Below are 13778 nucleotides of genomic sequence, written 5' to 3' on the forward strand. Positions count from 1 at the left end.
TATATATATAATTATACAAGATTCCTCAAAGAAAAATCAAGTTTCACGATCCACGATAACATCGATCAAGACTTACCTTGTTAATGTCGACTACTTCGCCCTCCCCCTGTCGTCGATCCGCCGAAGTATTCTCGTTCGTCCTGCAACACACAGAAAACGCGCGAATAGACTATTTTCCTTCGTCACCAATGCATCATATCAAATGATTCGAGGTTGCATATGCATTCTATATATAAAGAACACATTTCCATTACACACAGTCTTCCTGTCTCTCGTTTATCGCTTCCCTTCTCTATCATTTCAGACATCATTCACGAACAGAACGGTCGTTGTTCTTTTTTTCACGTCATCTAAGTTGGATGAAGGAGGATGCAGGGAACTTGGTAATAAAGTCGCGTCTCGTTACGCGATGATACGGATAGCTGACAGATAGGGCGCCATGCAATTACCAAGTTGCGTAATTGTGCGACTATGGCAACAGAGTAAAAAAGTAAATCAGCCCGTGCCTGTTTCCCCGTAATATTACTTTATTAGCGAAATGGGATAATGCCACGGTGTGTGACAAATTGGGAGCAACGCACGCTCGCGCATCAAGTGACGGTCGGAAAAGCGATGAATATTCATGGAGACGGCCGAGAGGAGAGAGCACGGTATGCTGGGATTGCTAGAAGCGCGAGCTACGTCACTAACCAGCACCCTATGTTCACACGTTTGTTGAAACACGTCAATGGTGGCGACTCTATCGTTTATGGCGAGTGGTCAATAGCTCGAAGGGAATTGCGGTTATGTAAATGACGAGAGTCTTTTGAGGTTATCGTTATTTCTTTGGTGAGTTTATTATAAATTTCTATCTAGTTTAACAAAATTATGTTGCATGCAAATGCCAAATAAAATATCCTTTAAGAATTAAAATTTCAAAAGATGCATATTTGATATATTAAGTGTAATTATTTATTTCTTCTTGGATAAAACTTTAATAAAAGAAAATAATCTTTGTCAAGATTTCAAATGATGAATGGATGTATGTTTTTTTCCTTAATTATACAGAATGAGTTTACATAACGAGGACATTTATCATATATATATATATATTTTTCATCATCGATTGATATAAAGGAAACAAGTTATCTTTATCATTGGAAAAATTTATGTACTCTATTAATTTAATTCTTCATTCTAAGTTAGCAATTATCAATTACTATTATCAATAAAATTTTAAGATTCAAAATGTTCTTCAAATTAACGATATCATAATTAAAAAATACCGTTTCTTCTCCCGGTCACAGCACATCGGTAACAAAAGACGCGTAAAACGACGCGAACGAGAGATCGCGTTGCTACCATGCCGCGGATCAATTTATTAACGTTAATAACAAACGTGATTAAAATTTTTCATTCCTTGCTTGTCACGCGTTACGCCCTACTCCTCGGCCGTTCCAGCGTACCTAATTAAAGTAATAAGCTAGGTCAAAGAATTTACCGTGAATCATTACCTGCGGCGCACTATGATTAACCATTCCCTCCCCGACACATGTGGGCGTTGTTAAAATCGCGTGAAAAAAAATATGCTCAGTTGTCTTGCTTCGGTAATTATTTATTACAAGCCGCTATTCGCGAATCCTTGAATATAAGTCCTCTGGAAATTTTATCTAAGATAAAATATTTACGAATCGAGAATGATGAAAATATTTGGAAAAAAATATGAATTTTATTATCAATATTGACAAGCTACTATTTTTAAAAATTGATAAATATTTAAAATTTAATTTATAAATTTAATATATTTTAATTTTTCTACGAATAGAAAAAATAAACATTGATCTAAAATATTGTTTCTTTCATTGCTTATGATGAATGCATTATTATTGTCGGAAATTTAATTTCCTATTATTTAAAATTAAAAAAGAAAATTCAATTATTCAAAATATGAAAGATAATTTAATAAAGATGTTGAGAAATTTTTTATATTGATATCTTTGGGTAAAAATAATCTTTATTGAATAGAATATATTCCTTAGTTTGATAATAAATCTTTAAATAAACATTTATAAACATTTATGTGTGATTATATAAATTTAATGATTTAAAAAAATTAATTGACAATATATAATATGATATCTAATGTTTTAATTATTTTTTAAATGTGCTTTGTACATAATAAAGTTTACTTATCAACAAACTGTTTTCAATCTTTCGAAAAACTGTAATAAGAATCTTGATCTGAAAATTACAAATCTCTTTTTCAAAAGAGATAATATATAAAGATTAATTTATATATAAGATATTTATTAGACAATCTCAATCGCGGTTTTCATTAAACATCCAAACTAATCCACTGCCGGTTCATAGTATATTACAACATTACTTTGTACCGTAATACAAGCCAATGTTGCCCGATTAACATCCCAGATTGCATAGGCAATGCTCTTTGCGCCAATGAGCGTATACTTAAGCAGTGAAAAACGATCGAGCCTCGCAAAGATAACGGGGACAACGTTCGCGACGTACCATGCTAGAGTACCGATCGTCCACTCTTTTGTTCCCTTAAACTAAGAAAGTTAAGAAACGTTTTCACTGATTTCATGTATTTACAAATCCTAAAATAAATTCAGTTCAATAATATAAATATATTTATCTAAAACTTATTTATTATTATTATTAATAATATATTAATATATTTACTATATTATTAATAATATATTATAATATTATATAAAATACAAACAATTTTCATTCATCATCGTTATCCATATATCTTTTCTGTTTCTAACCAAAAAGGATAGTATTAAAGAAAAATTATATTTGTGCATAATCTATTATATATATATACTAAGTGTCATTTCTATTTTTCTGTTCAGCGTGTAAATAAAAGAATACTCAATAGCAAGCAATGGTATAATTTTAAAACTATTCTCGCATAATCCAAACATTCTATCAACGTACACGCCTACATTTACGGTTCCGCGTTCTCTTGACCGTTAAACGTCGCGTCGGTTAGGATCGTTTAATTATTCGAGCCGTCGACGCAGAACCGATGAATATTTTTTGTTATAGCCTTTCTAAACGTGAACCGTTGGGCGTAACAGACGTTCACGCGCGTAAGATCTCATAGATTAGACATTGAATAAGTCTTCCATACTTAGATAAAACTATTTAACTACTGAAAAGATTAGTAAGCGACGATTGTAGACTATGATTCGATTAATTATATAAATATCAGTTGATGGTACGCACGCAGAAAGGAAGTTATATTTATATTCTGTTCATGATAACTATCAATTTGTTTATTGGAAAATAAATCATAAGTCACTGTATATCCCACGAGTTAATCGGTTACTCTTTTCGTAGTCTTGTTATTAATGTATAATTGAATACGATTTATTATTTATATTTCATATGGAGTGTTTTGATTTGACGACACTAGCACTTCATTCGGATATCTTGATGAATTGATTGTTTTTTTGATAGAAACGTGCTACGTAATCATGAAAAAATTGTATCAAATAGAAAAAAAAATATATTTATTTTATGGTTAAAATTTTTTTAATAGAGATTTAATAGAATTTTAATTTTTGCACTTAAGAAAATAACGCGAAAAATGAACCAGAAAATGATCTATAATATAGAAGAATTAGGGTAATGAGTAGAATCTCATTAATCGGAATTCAGCACAAAATGTAGATGTACCTATAATGAAAATTTTTTACTGATAGGAAAATTTCTCATCATATTAATATTATTGAAGCTCTTATTAAAATTTGAACGAAAAAAAAAAAGTAATTTAGTGTATTCTTCGATCTAAATCTAATATTATAATTAACACTAATGCATCTTCACACCAAAAATTTAACTTTTATATCTTCTTTTCTATTAGATCTAATATCTTTTTATTTTTAAATTTTCTACAAATCAAATTATAAAAATATATAGACGAATATTTATTAACAAGCTATGTAGATTTCGCGTAATTATGTTTAACTTTAGAACACAGAATATAGTAGCCACAGCATCTATCCGTTGTCGGTCGCGAGACACTCACTCCGGTAATTAAGCGGTAATGAGGTATCGTCTGGCACGGCGAGTGGATAAATAAAGTTCCAAAGGTCGATGTGTATATACTATACGGCGAAGAACAGAGGAAAAGGAGAAAAGGTTCTAATGGAATATAAATCTTGTAACTGCGTGGGGGTGGAGTACGTTTATCGTTGAGTGCGTGGTCGAGATTCATTTGTAAGAGCGTTTATTGTTCGTCCATTGCGGTTTATCCGTGATCGATAAAGATGTCGGTGAGGATGAAGGAACAAGAGGGTTGCGTTAATGGATTCGTTACTTCAACCAAAATTGTCTTTCCATAATGCATAGTATATTTTTCTTATCGATAAAAATTAGTTTTCAAAAAAATATTCGACGCATGTTCGAAAAATATTATTATTGTCAAAAAATTTTTCACAAAATTTATGATAAAAATGTGCAGAATATACAGTAGTATACATGTAGGCTTATTTTATTTTAGATCTACGTTCTACGCCTTCTGCTTAATAATTTCTTCACAGAGCTTCATAACGAGACGTGTCAGCCTGTTTAAAGTTGTTTCCAAGTATTACGACCAATCTGTGAACTTTTTTCTCGTGAAATAATATCGCTGAGAACTGTTTCCGTGTTTCGCTCGTGGACCACCAGTAAGAGGATTATCTCGGAATGGCACCGGTCCTCTTATATGGTCGTAAGTATCGACACTGCAATCGGCTTTGACAACAGTAAATGGTTAGTACACTTTGATAACACGAATCTGGCCTGTACCGTTTGGTCGAAACACTTATCGGATATTTATACTACGGATTATTTGCGACAAATAAGATCTAATTGTTGATGGCCAATTCAAATGTGATTTGTGATCAATAAAATTAACTGAAAAATTTTTGAGAATTTACTGTATCAATCAAAAGTATTGAAATGTAAATAGAAAATGTAATTAGAAAATATAATTAGAAAAGTTCTCTTCATTCTCTTATTTTAAATAATTAAATATTTCGGGAGTCCAATAATTATTCATTTCAAGCATTAATGAATCTTCTCAATAATATAAATTAACTTCTTCAATTTTATGAATTTTTAATCAAATGAATATTATTTTCGATATGAAAGCAAGAATCCTAATAGTTTTTTTTGCAATTAAAAACATGCAGCGTGAAAGAAATTACTACTCTCGTTCGTTGATTCAATTTTGGTTCATAATGTCGTCACCAGATTGATAAGTAATGATCGTGCGGCTGAAACCGGTGAAACTGCGCACGCGTAGATTGATAGTTAGGAACGAATCGCTTATTTCTCTTTCTCGCGCTGCTGCGCAGGAGCATATCGAGCATGCGACATTCTCTCACGCGATTGACGCGACACTTTGTGGATCGTAATAGATCAGTCGGTAATTTCCTACTAATAACCACTTTGATTTTTTTTCTGGACTACCAACGGAAAAGTGAATTGCGTCTCGGCTGTAATCATTGCATTTCTCGTGAATACACTTCAAGAATTGTCAATCTCTGTGAAATTTCTGCGGTTTTATGTGTTGGAGATGATTGATTTGAAAGTGGTATTGCGAATGAAGATGATTCAAGGAAATAGAGAAGGTTAGGAAATAGAATGGATTATGGTTGAAATAAATTTATGTTGAATCGTAATTCTCTGCTGCAATACAAGCATTGATATAAGATATTTAAATGATAAGAATGTATGATAAGTATTTTCTAAATAATGTTTTATTTTTTCATCAAGAAGATAACAGAGAAAGTTTACGAGATAGAAGTCGAAGTCAGATTGTGAACAGATGGCAATTTGTATTAGAAGGAAAAAATAAGGAAGGGCTGGATCAAAGTCCTTGCGGTTGGTATGTGCAAAATACCAAGCGTAGTTGCACGCACGGCCCGGAATGTCAGTGCACGGAATTTCTCGACGATTTCCCTCAACTGTTCTCGTAATATCCTCATGCTAGAAAATTTATATACATTTCTTAAATCATAGAATCATCTCTTGCGTCGATTTATCTAACCTTCCACCATCACAAGTGCTGCATATATAATCTAAAAACGACAAAGTTGAAAGAATACCAAATTCATTTACATCATTCATTATTGAATTCTTAAAAAGCATACTTTCAAAAAATATATGGCTCGATTTACAGTTGCATGTCATGTTTCAGGGGAAACAGATGTCTGAACGAAAGCGAGCAAGTGGCTAATTGACTAACGAGCTATTCTCGTACAACATTAGCCGTCATAGTCAGAAAATATTGAGAGATTGAGAGAAGAGAAAAAACGAGCAAAGCAACCGACACGGATAGGAGAAAGACGAAGAAGAAAAAGAAGATCGTCTGAAGAAAAGAGAATCGCGAAGATGGGTGATCCGTTCGAGTAGTGGCCAGTGGTGGTTCTATTGCTTTTAATGTAATCGAGCCGGGCGTCCTTTATCATCGCGAGAAAAAATGGCCATTTAATCACGGCGTTTCCCGACGTGGGGTCCGTGCGCACCCCTCCGGCGCGCCGCCTCGAGAATCATTCCGATATTAATAGCGGATGGTTTGACCGCGTAATATGAGGAATCGTTGGCGCGCGCGTATAATATCACTCGGTCGTGCCAAGTGGCTCGAGGAACACGCATGTTACACGGCCGAGAATGACAAATTAATCGTCTGCTTGGTTGGCCCTGCTCAACGCATCGAATCCTATGGTATGGCTGAGAAATGATATTCAGTGGAAGGAACATTTTGTTCGATTATGATCTATACGAATCGTTCTACACGGAAAGAAATTAATTTATAATTGAGAATTTTAGGTTAAGTTTGGAATATTAATAGATATTTCATATATATTAAATCCATATATAGAATATGGCCGTCATAGAATATTCGACATGATTTCTACACAGCAGAAATACAAAACGTATCACATATCTAACTAGGAATCTCATCAACTGATCACCTGCAATCACATTTCCAAATAGAACATCACGCTCGGGTGGCGCTGCAGTCGAGGAGAATTGCGGCTGCGCGAGCCCGTTACAAAGTCGGCAATTATCGAGGAGGAGTGGCCCCAGTCGACCTCTTTGAAAACGCGCGTTATTCGATGTCCTCTCCTCCGTCACGATGGATGCACTCGCGGTATGCCGTTGATGTCACGTGGACTGGGCAGCGTCGGGTCTCGTAGGTTAATTTCACCGCGATAAGATCGTATGAGCGGATTACGCGGCGGAACACGATCGAACACCTGTAACGAACATGATTTTCTTATGAACGGTGGAACGGTCCATGTCCAGTTTTCCCTCTATTCGAGAATTACTCGATACGCCCAATATTTTCTCGATATCCATATGAGCATTAGTAGATGGAGAGACGGAGAAGAGGAACTCAACTGGACATGCGCGCGATTTTTTCAACACGCGATGGGGATTTCAGATTATACGATCGGGGTTAATGACTGAGGTGTAGCCGGGCGGTCTAGGAATACCGCTCTGAGTTTTCTTATCGATTACATCTTGATTAGGAAAAGCAATGGACCGTATGAAACTGTTGCACGAGCATTGGAAATTCGTAATATGCTTGAGCTGGAAAACGGTTTAAATCGTGGAATTTATGGAATTGACGGTATTCCAATCGACGTTTGCATGATTATATCTTTATTGCACATATAATACTATTGATTTATTTTTATAATGTAAACTGTCTTCGCGTTCTTATATTTCTTAATATATCTATTATATTAAAAGCAACACTTATTTATTAGCTATTTGAAGTATTATAGGATTAATAGAAAAGGAATGGTCTCCTACTAGAAGAAATTAGAAAAAAAAATATTTGTTAAATTATCTTCTATACGAATTATAGTTAAATAATATTCATATTCACTTCTGTTCATGTTTAAATAATGTTGTGTATTCTTATATTTTTTATCCAAATTTTTAAAAATATACTATCACGATTCATGAAATAACATCTTTTATAGAAATATCTATTAAAAATGACATTTAAAAACAGATGAACAACTATTTGGAAAAAATGGATTTGGAAAATCCGACCACCCACAGCAAATTCGTGTAGGCGTTGCATCGGTGCTCGGCCGAGCGCGAATAAAATAGTGAGGGAGAACCGGTACTCTTCAAGAGTCGTCATTCTATTCGAAACACTTTCTCTGGATCGTCAATTGATCCTGAGGACACGATTCGATCCAGTTCAATGGTTATGTTCACTGTTCCATTATTTTTCATTCTTCGATGTATAAATATATAATTCGTTTATTTCAATTTACGTATATTCTTAATATTGTAATTTTATTGAAATTTCCATTTTGATTGAAACGGAATTACAAAATGTTTTTGAGAATTAAATATTATACGTATATATAATTCAAGTGAAATATTGAACATAACCTCAACGGAAAAGGATTAATTAAAATCGAAGACGAAGGAGAGTTCACCCGGTGCACAAGGCTACGATATTCCTGTTCCTTTTGTCCGCACGGATCGCTGCTTGGAGCAGCCGAGCTGAAAGTGCCAACGATTAATAACATGATACGCACGCAGTGAGGATCTCTCGTACTCGCCATTAGTCGTAGCCGCGCTCTTATCGCGGCACGGTCTCTCCACGGTTACGGTCACGATTTCGGAGACACTGGTGCGCAACCGACCGTGTAATTTACTGCGAATCAGCGTCAATTTAGCGATACTCGACTAGATCATCGCCAACCTCTTTTATCTATTCTGTTCGAGTAGATAGAGCTCATTGGAATTATGAGAAAAGTGTATTATTGGAACGAGTTTTTAAGGTTAGGTGCAAATTGAAGAATTTTTCGAGACTTTAAAATTAATGTATTTTAATATAGAAATGAAATTCTTTTTCAACATGAATAACTGTATAATTTTTACTTACTATTTAATTTTATAATATTATTAAAATATGATAAAAATTATAATTTACAAAGCACTTATTTTTTTTATATTATGAGTTAATATTTTTATTCGCAGAGTAATATAATTAGAAAAGAGAGGAAACAGAAATAATATGAAATCGTTAGTAGCAAGATACCAATGAGGTAGAAAGGAAAATATAAGGTAACAAGGAAGTAAAACGGAAATCATATTGCATGCGTCTATCTCTAAACTCTTCTTCTGATAGAGACGAGCGTACATAGGGATTAAATCGTGTACGAGGCTCCACCTATGAAAAGCATTGCGCTCGACCGCTTGCAAGTCTAATGCCACGACTTTTCATGCAACATTGTGAGGAGCGTATGTAGCGCTTCCGTAATATTACTTCAAAGATTATACGGAACAAGATACTTTTATTAAACCATCCGGGACAGAAATCTCGTCAGCGGTCGTAAACTTCAAAGTACCGACGATAAGAACCGTGGGGGACACGAATCGATATCAAGGCGGTGTCCTATAGGGAAATTCTCTTTCATGGAATGCGGACTCATTGCCCGGCGTTATAAAATTAAGCATCGCGTTTCAACATGCAATCGCGCTGTATGCTACCAGTTTCTCGCGATGATTCGTTCACAGGAGAATGCAAGCTGATTGCCTGAAACATTATGACTGTGGTATACAGGATGAATATTTGCTGATTTTTAATTTAATAATTTTTATCTAACTTATCTCTGTTGATTGGGAAAATCGAATTAACTCGTTATTTATATTGTTAATATTTTTAATTTTATAATAATTATACATACATATGTGTATGTACATATATACATTATTAAAATTGAGGTTAACACAAGCATAACTATATTAATTATGATTATAAATGAGAATTATCTACTATATTTTCGATATAGTAGAATCATCGAATAGATCATTACATTGTGAATTCAATCGAAGATCAGGTTTTAATACCTCGAACGTGGGATTAGGACAGTGAAATGTTGCACGTTATGGCACTGTCTGGGAAAGGATCATTTTCGTTACGTAATCGCATTGAGTAGACTAGCTTTTGCACTTCGTCTGTGTCACGGATATGTCGGTCCACTGTTGGATTATTAACGCCTATTTTTCTTGACAGTTCTATAGTAATTTGTATAACCTGATGTCATAATGTGAAACGTTTGGAATGTTGACAATGGAAAATTGCCAAGAAGAATTATTTTTAGATGATGCTTTTGAATTACAATTTGATTTTATGCTTCGAAATATTTTTTTTTTTTTTATAATTGGTTAAAATAAATAATATAATATATCTATATAATATCTATATAAATATGTAAATATTTATTTGCTCTTTATATACTATACATATATATAAATAAGTAATTTTTCCTTTTCAACATTAGTTTACAGAACGAAGATCTTATAACTTAAACATTTCTCAAACAAACTTCTACTCGGTGAATACTCTGTCTTAATGACTTTATTACGAAACTAATGTTTTGAAACGCACGCGAACGTGTCGCCATTTTGATCGATGTCTCGTTATTGTCATCGTTGGTGGCGTTGTCGTCGGTGATGTGATTTCTTGCACTCGATTCTAGCATCTAGACTGCTAATAATAAGTTACTAATGGAATCCCGGCTTACGTGGGCGAATCGATAAATTATCTCGGCAAAAGCTTATTGGACAAGTTGCATTGCATTGTATTATGATAGTCATTAGAACGTTAGGTGCAATTAAAGCATGTGTTCATAGTATAACAGAATTTTTAGCGATTACGTATAGGTGAATCCTATCTAATTTTACTTTGATGACAATAACAAATAAATATTATTGCAAAAATAATACACAAAACTTAAGATTTCTCTTCGTTACATAATTCGATCTAAGAATAGATTCAAAGAATATCATTATAAGAGTGAAGCAGTAACTGAGGATTCATAACCAACAAATCCAATTACAAGGAAGCCATGCTGTGAAATCAAGCATCGCTTGTAATTGTCATAATAAGGACTATATTGTTGCCGTGCGTCAATTACGCCAAAACACGCGTAACACAAAATGTAATCGGCTCCTGTCATGCAACGTTAATGGTTCACGTAACGTGTTAAGCCGTCTTCATTTGATATTTCGCGATTGCCAATTTTACATGATGCCATTTCGAACTATTTTCACATAAAAAGAACATGTACAAGTATTATCAATAGTGGGTAATTTGATCAATTATATAATTATTATAAAAATTTTTATAATTATTGAAAAGAATATATATAGGTTAAAAACGAGCAAGATATATCATATATCGTACATGAATTAACGAAATCTGGAATTTTATCTTCAACTAGAATTATTTTCTGTGTACAACTTATTAATATTGTATTCGATCGATCCTGAACTAATAAATGTAAATTGATGCCAGCTACTATATACTTTAATGTTTGTTTCGTGCTGACGTACAACTCGAAAGATTACCGTATATCTGCGCTTTATTAAGATAGCGATATAACATGCCCATAGAGGCGCACATAGTATCGGTTTAGACGCCGCGAGTCTACGGAAATTCCACGATCCGCGCGTGCGCAATCATATGCCCCAGGGAGTCATGTGATGCGCGGTGCAAATGCGCAATTTACTCAGGAAATCGCCGACCTCTCAACTTCGTCGCACGTGATCCATTGGTTGAATAAAATTTTGTTAAAACATATTCCAAAGATGGAATTATTTTAATACTATTCAATATTATAAAAAGTTCAATATTTCATTTAAAATTTTTCAATTTTCAAAAAGATTCTAGTATTCAACTTCCAATCAAAAATTTTTATTCCAATATTTTTCAACAAAACAATTTTAAATTCATAATAAAGTCAATTCTATATTCTATTTTTCTTTAGAATTTAATTTAAAGAAGATTATTCGAAACTGACTTGAAGTAAAGCATATCGCTCATCGATTGCTAGTATCGTTGCATCTTGTAAGCGAAAATAATAGAAAATAGATGAAGATCCAGCGGCACTTGAGTTTGTAATCACGGAATCACCTTCGTCGGTCGACCACCCTCAAGATTTCCGCACGCAAACCGAACGAAGGCCACCAAGGCCTTGGAGAACTGCCGCGTAAATCCGTGTCCGCCGGGTAAACCGAGATACAATTAGGATTTGCCGGTGAAAAAGAAGCGGGCCTCGTTCCATTGCCAGTGCAGTAGTCCGTGCTCTTCGTGGCTTTATATCTGATCGCAAGGTTTATACAAGGCGGGGGACATTTTACGACTTGGACTTTGAATCGAGCTCTGGGCCTTACTCGAAAAAATCGTGATCACGCGTGCTTCTGGGTGTTCCGGCTCGTTTGTTCGATCGATCCAAGATCGATGACGGTGTGAGTTGTAGGTTAGGTGAGGTTTCCGAGATTTCTAGTTAGTTGGAGGATAACTTAGTGAACTTGAAGTTCCCAAGGTTCTTTAAGTTGAACGATGTTTATATATATTTAAAGTATTGTAATGTAATAATAATCAACATCATTAATATTTTAATTTTAAAATCATAAATTATTTTTTCTATGCAGAAAAATATTTTAAATATTTATTAGTAAGACAAAATTATTAATTGAACAATGTAACGATCATTCTCTATCTTTCATATGCGTTATATGTAGAAAGATATATTTCGACATCCATATGGCGATGTCATGAAATGCAATCCATATAGTGTCAGTTGATTTGGTAACAATGCTGCGTGTGATTCACGCACACCAATGAATTCATGGAATCATCAGATAGAACGAACGGCTGTCCCTTCGGGGAGAACTCGAGCAAATAGCAATGCGCCACGGAACTGATTCACCATAATTCTGACCTCTCAAAGCACGTGTGTGTCACAATGACCGGATTAAATTAATTATTCCGGATTGTAGAGAGAAAATTATGGAAGATATATGTTACAGATTTATACAATTTTGGAATTGAATTTTAGGATATTAGAAATTTTAAGAACTTTGCAAGATAAATTTAATAGACCAATCAGATCCTTCGATTTCTGATATCATTATTCATTTTGATAATTGATCAGTATCAGATCTCGAGAGTGATTAGATTTAAAGAAAATACTTTCTCGCTAAAAACCATCCGAATAATTCAGGAGAAGATAGCACGGTAGCTAGTCGATCGCGCGAATTCCAACGTGACTGCTTTCGTGCTTACTGCTCGTTACTCTCTCTCCGTTAACCGGATCCAATATAACTGCGTCTAAATCCTGTAAATGCGGGCGTTACACAGCTGTGAGCCAATATTAGGAATCTTATGAATTCTACCAGTTTGTTTTGCATTGTCGTTTCCAAAATTGCACAATCGTTTGCTTTTATTATCACTTAAAAATTACTTAGTATTTCTCTGTCTTTTTTGTAGAAAAAATATTTCTTGAAAATCAATATCTTGAATTTATTCTTTCAGAATTTACTTTAATAATTTCTTGGAAAAACAATTGACAATTTTAAGCTGTCCTAATTTGCTTGAAACGTTATACATTTTCCATGTAATTCCAAATCTAAACAATATATTAGATTCAAAGCATGTCAACATTTTCATATTACCTCTAACCATTCCATATATACATTTCCATCTTCCAATGTCTTTTCTCTCTCATAACGCGCCTCTCTCAATTTTCCTTTCTTAACTTTACATACACATATATACTCTCTCTTTCTTTTCTATGTAACGTCGCATCGAAGCAATACGCTCGAACGACAATGGTCCAGCTCTCCTCCAACGTATGTGCACGCGCGTGTAGGTCGCCGCTCTTCTCTCGAGCAGCCGATGACGTGTTCGCCGTGCGTTTCGCGGAATGCCACGAGCAGGCCTGATTGTAACGGAG

At 34.2% G+C, this 13778-nt stretch overlaps 1 protein-coding gene and 1 long non-coding RNA gene across 5 annotated transcripts; both read left to right on the forward strand.

Moving 5' to 3' along the window:
* The first annotated feature begins 5080 nt into the window (after positions 1-5080).
* Positions 5081-6306, forward strand: LOC102681416. Of its 3 annotated transcripts, none has more exons than XM_006613305.2 (3): positions 5081-5627; positions 5773-5971; positions 6179-6306. In XM_006613305.2, exons 1-3 carry the CDS (start codon positions 5573-5575, stop codon positions 6237-6239), a joined length of 315 nt encoding a protein of 104 aa, XP_006613368.1. In that variant the 5' UTR covers positions 5081-5572; the 3' UTR covers positions 6240-6306. The 3 variants fall into 3 exon arrangements, with proteins under 3 accessions (XP_006613368.1, XP_031365195.1, XP_006613369.1); XM_031509335.1 differs by having other exon boundaries at positions 6197-6306; XM_006613306.2 differs by having other exon boundaries at positions 5776-5971.
* A 1606-nt stretch (positions 6307-7912) lies between these two features.
* Positions 7913-10095, forward strand: LOC102681728. 2 transcript variants are annotated; one of them, XR_421347.2, is made up of 3 exons: positions 7913-8813; positions 9013-9099; positions 9164-10095. It is a non-coding gene; the product is annotated as an uncharacterized LOC102681728 (long non-coding RNA). The 2 variants fall into 2 exon arrangements; XR_004150061.1 differs by having other exon boundaries at positions 9013-10095.
* The last annotated feature ends 3683 nt before the right edge of the window (positions 10096-13778 follow it).

Source organism: Apis dorsata, unplaced genomic scaffold (assembly GCF_000469605.1).
Source record: "Apis dorsata unplaced genomic scaffold, Apis dorsata 1.3 scaffold_139, whole genome shotgun sequence".
In the NCBI taxonomy this organism is placed as follows: domain Eukaryota; kingdom Metazoa; phylum Arthropoda; class Insecta; order Hymenoptera; family Apidae; genus Apis; species Apis dorsata.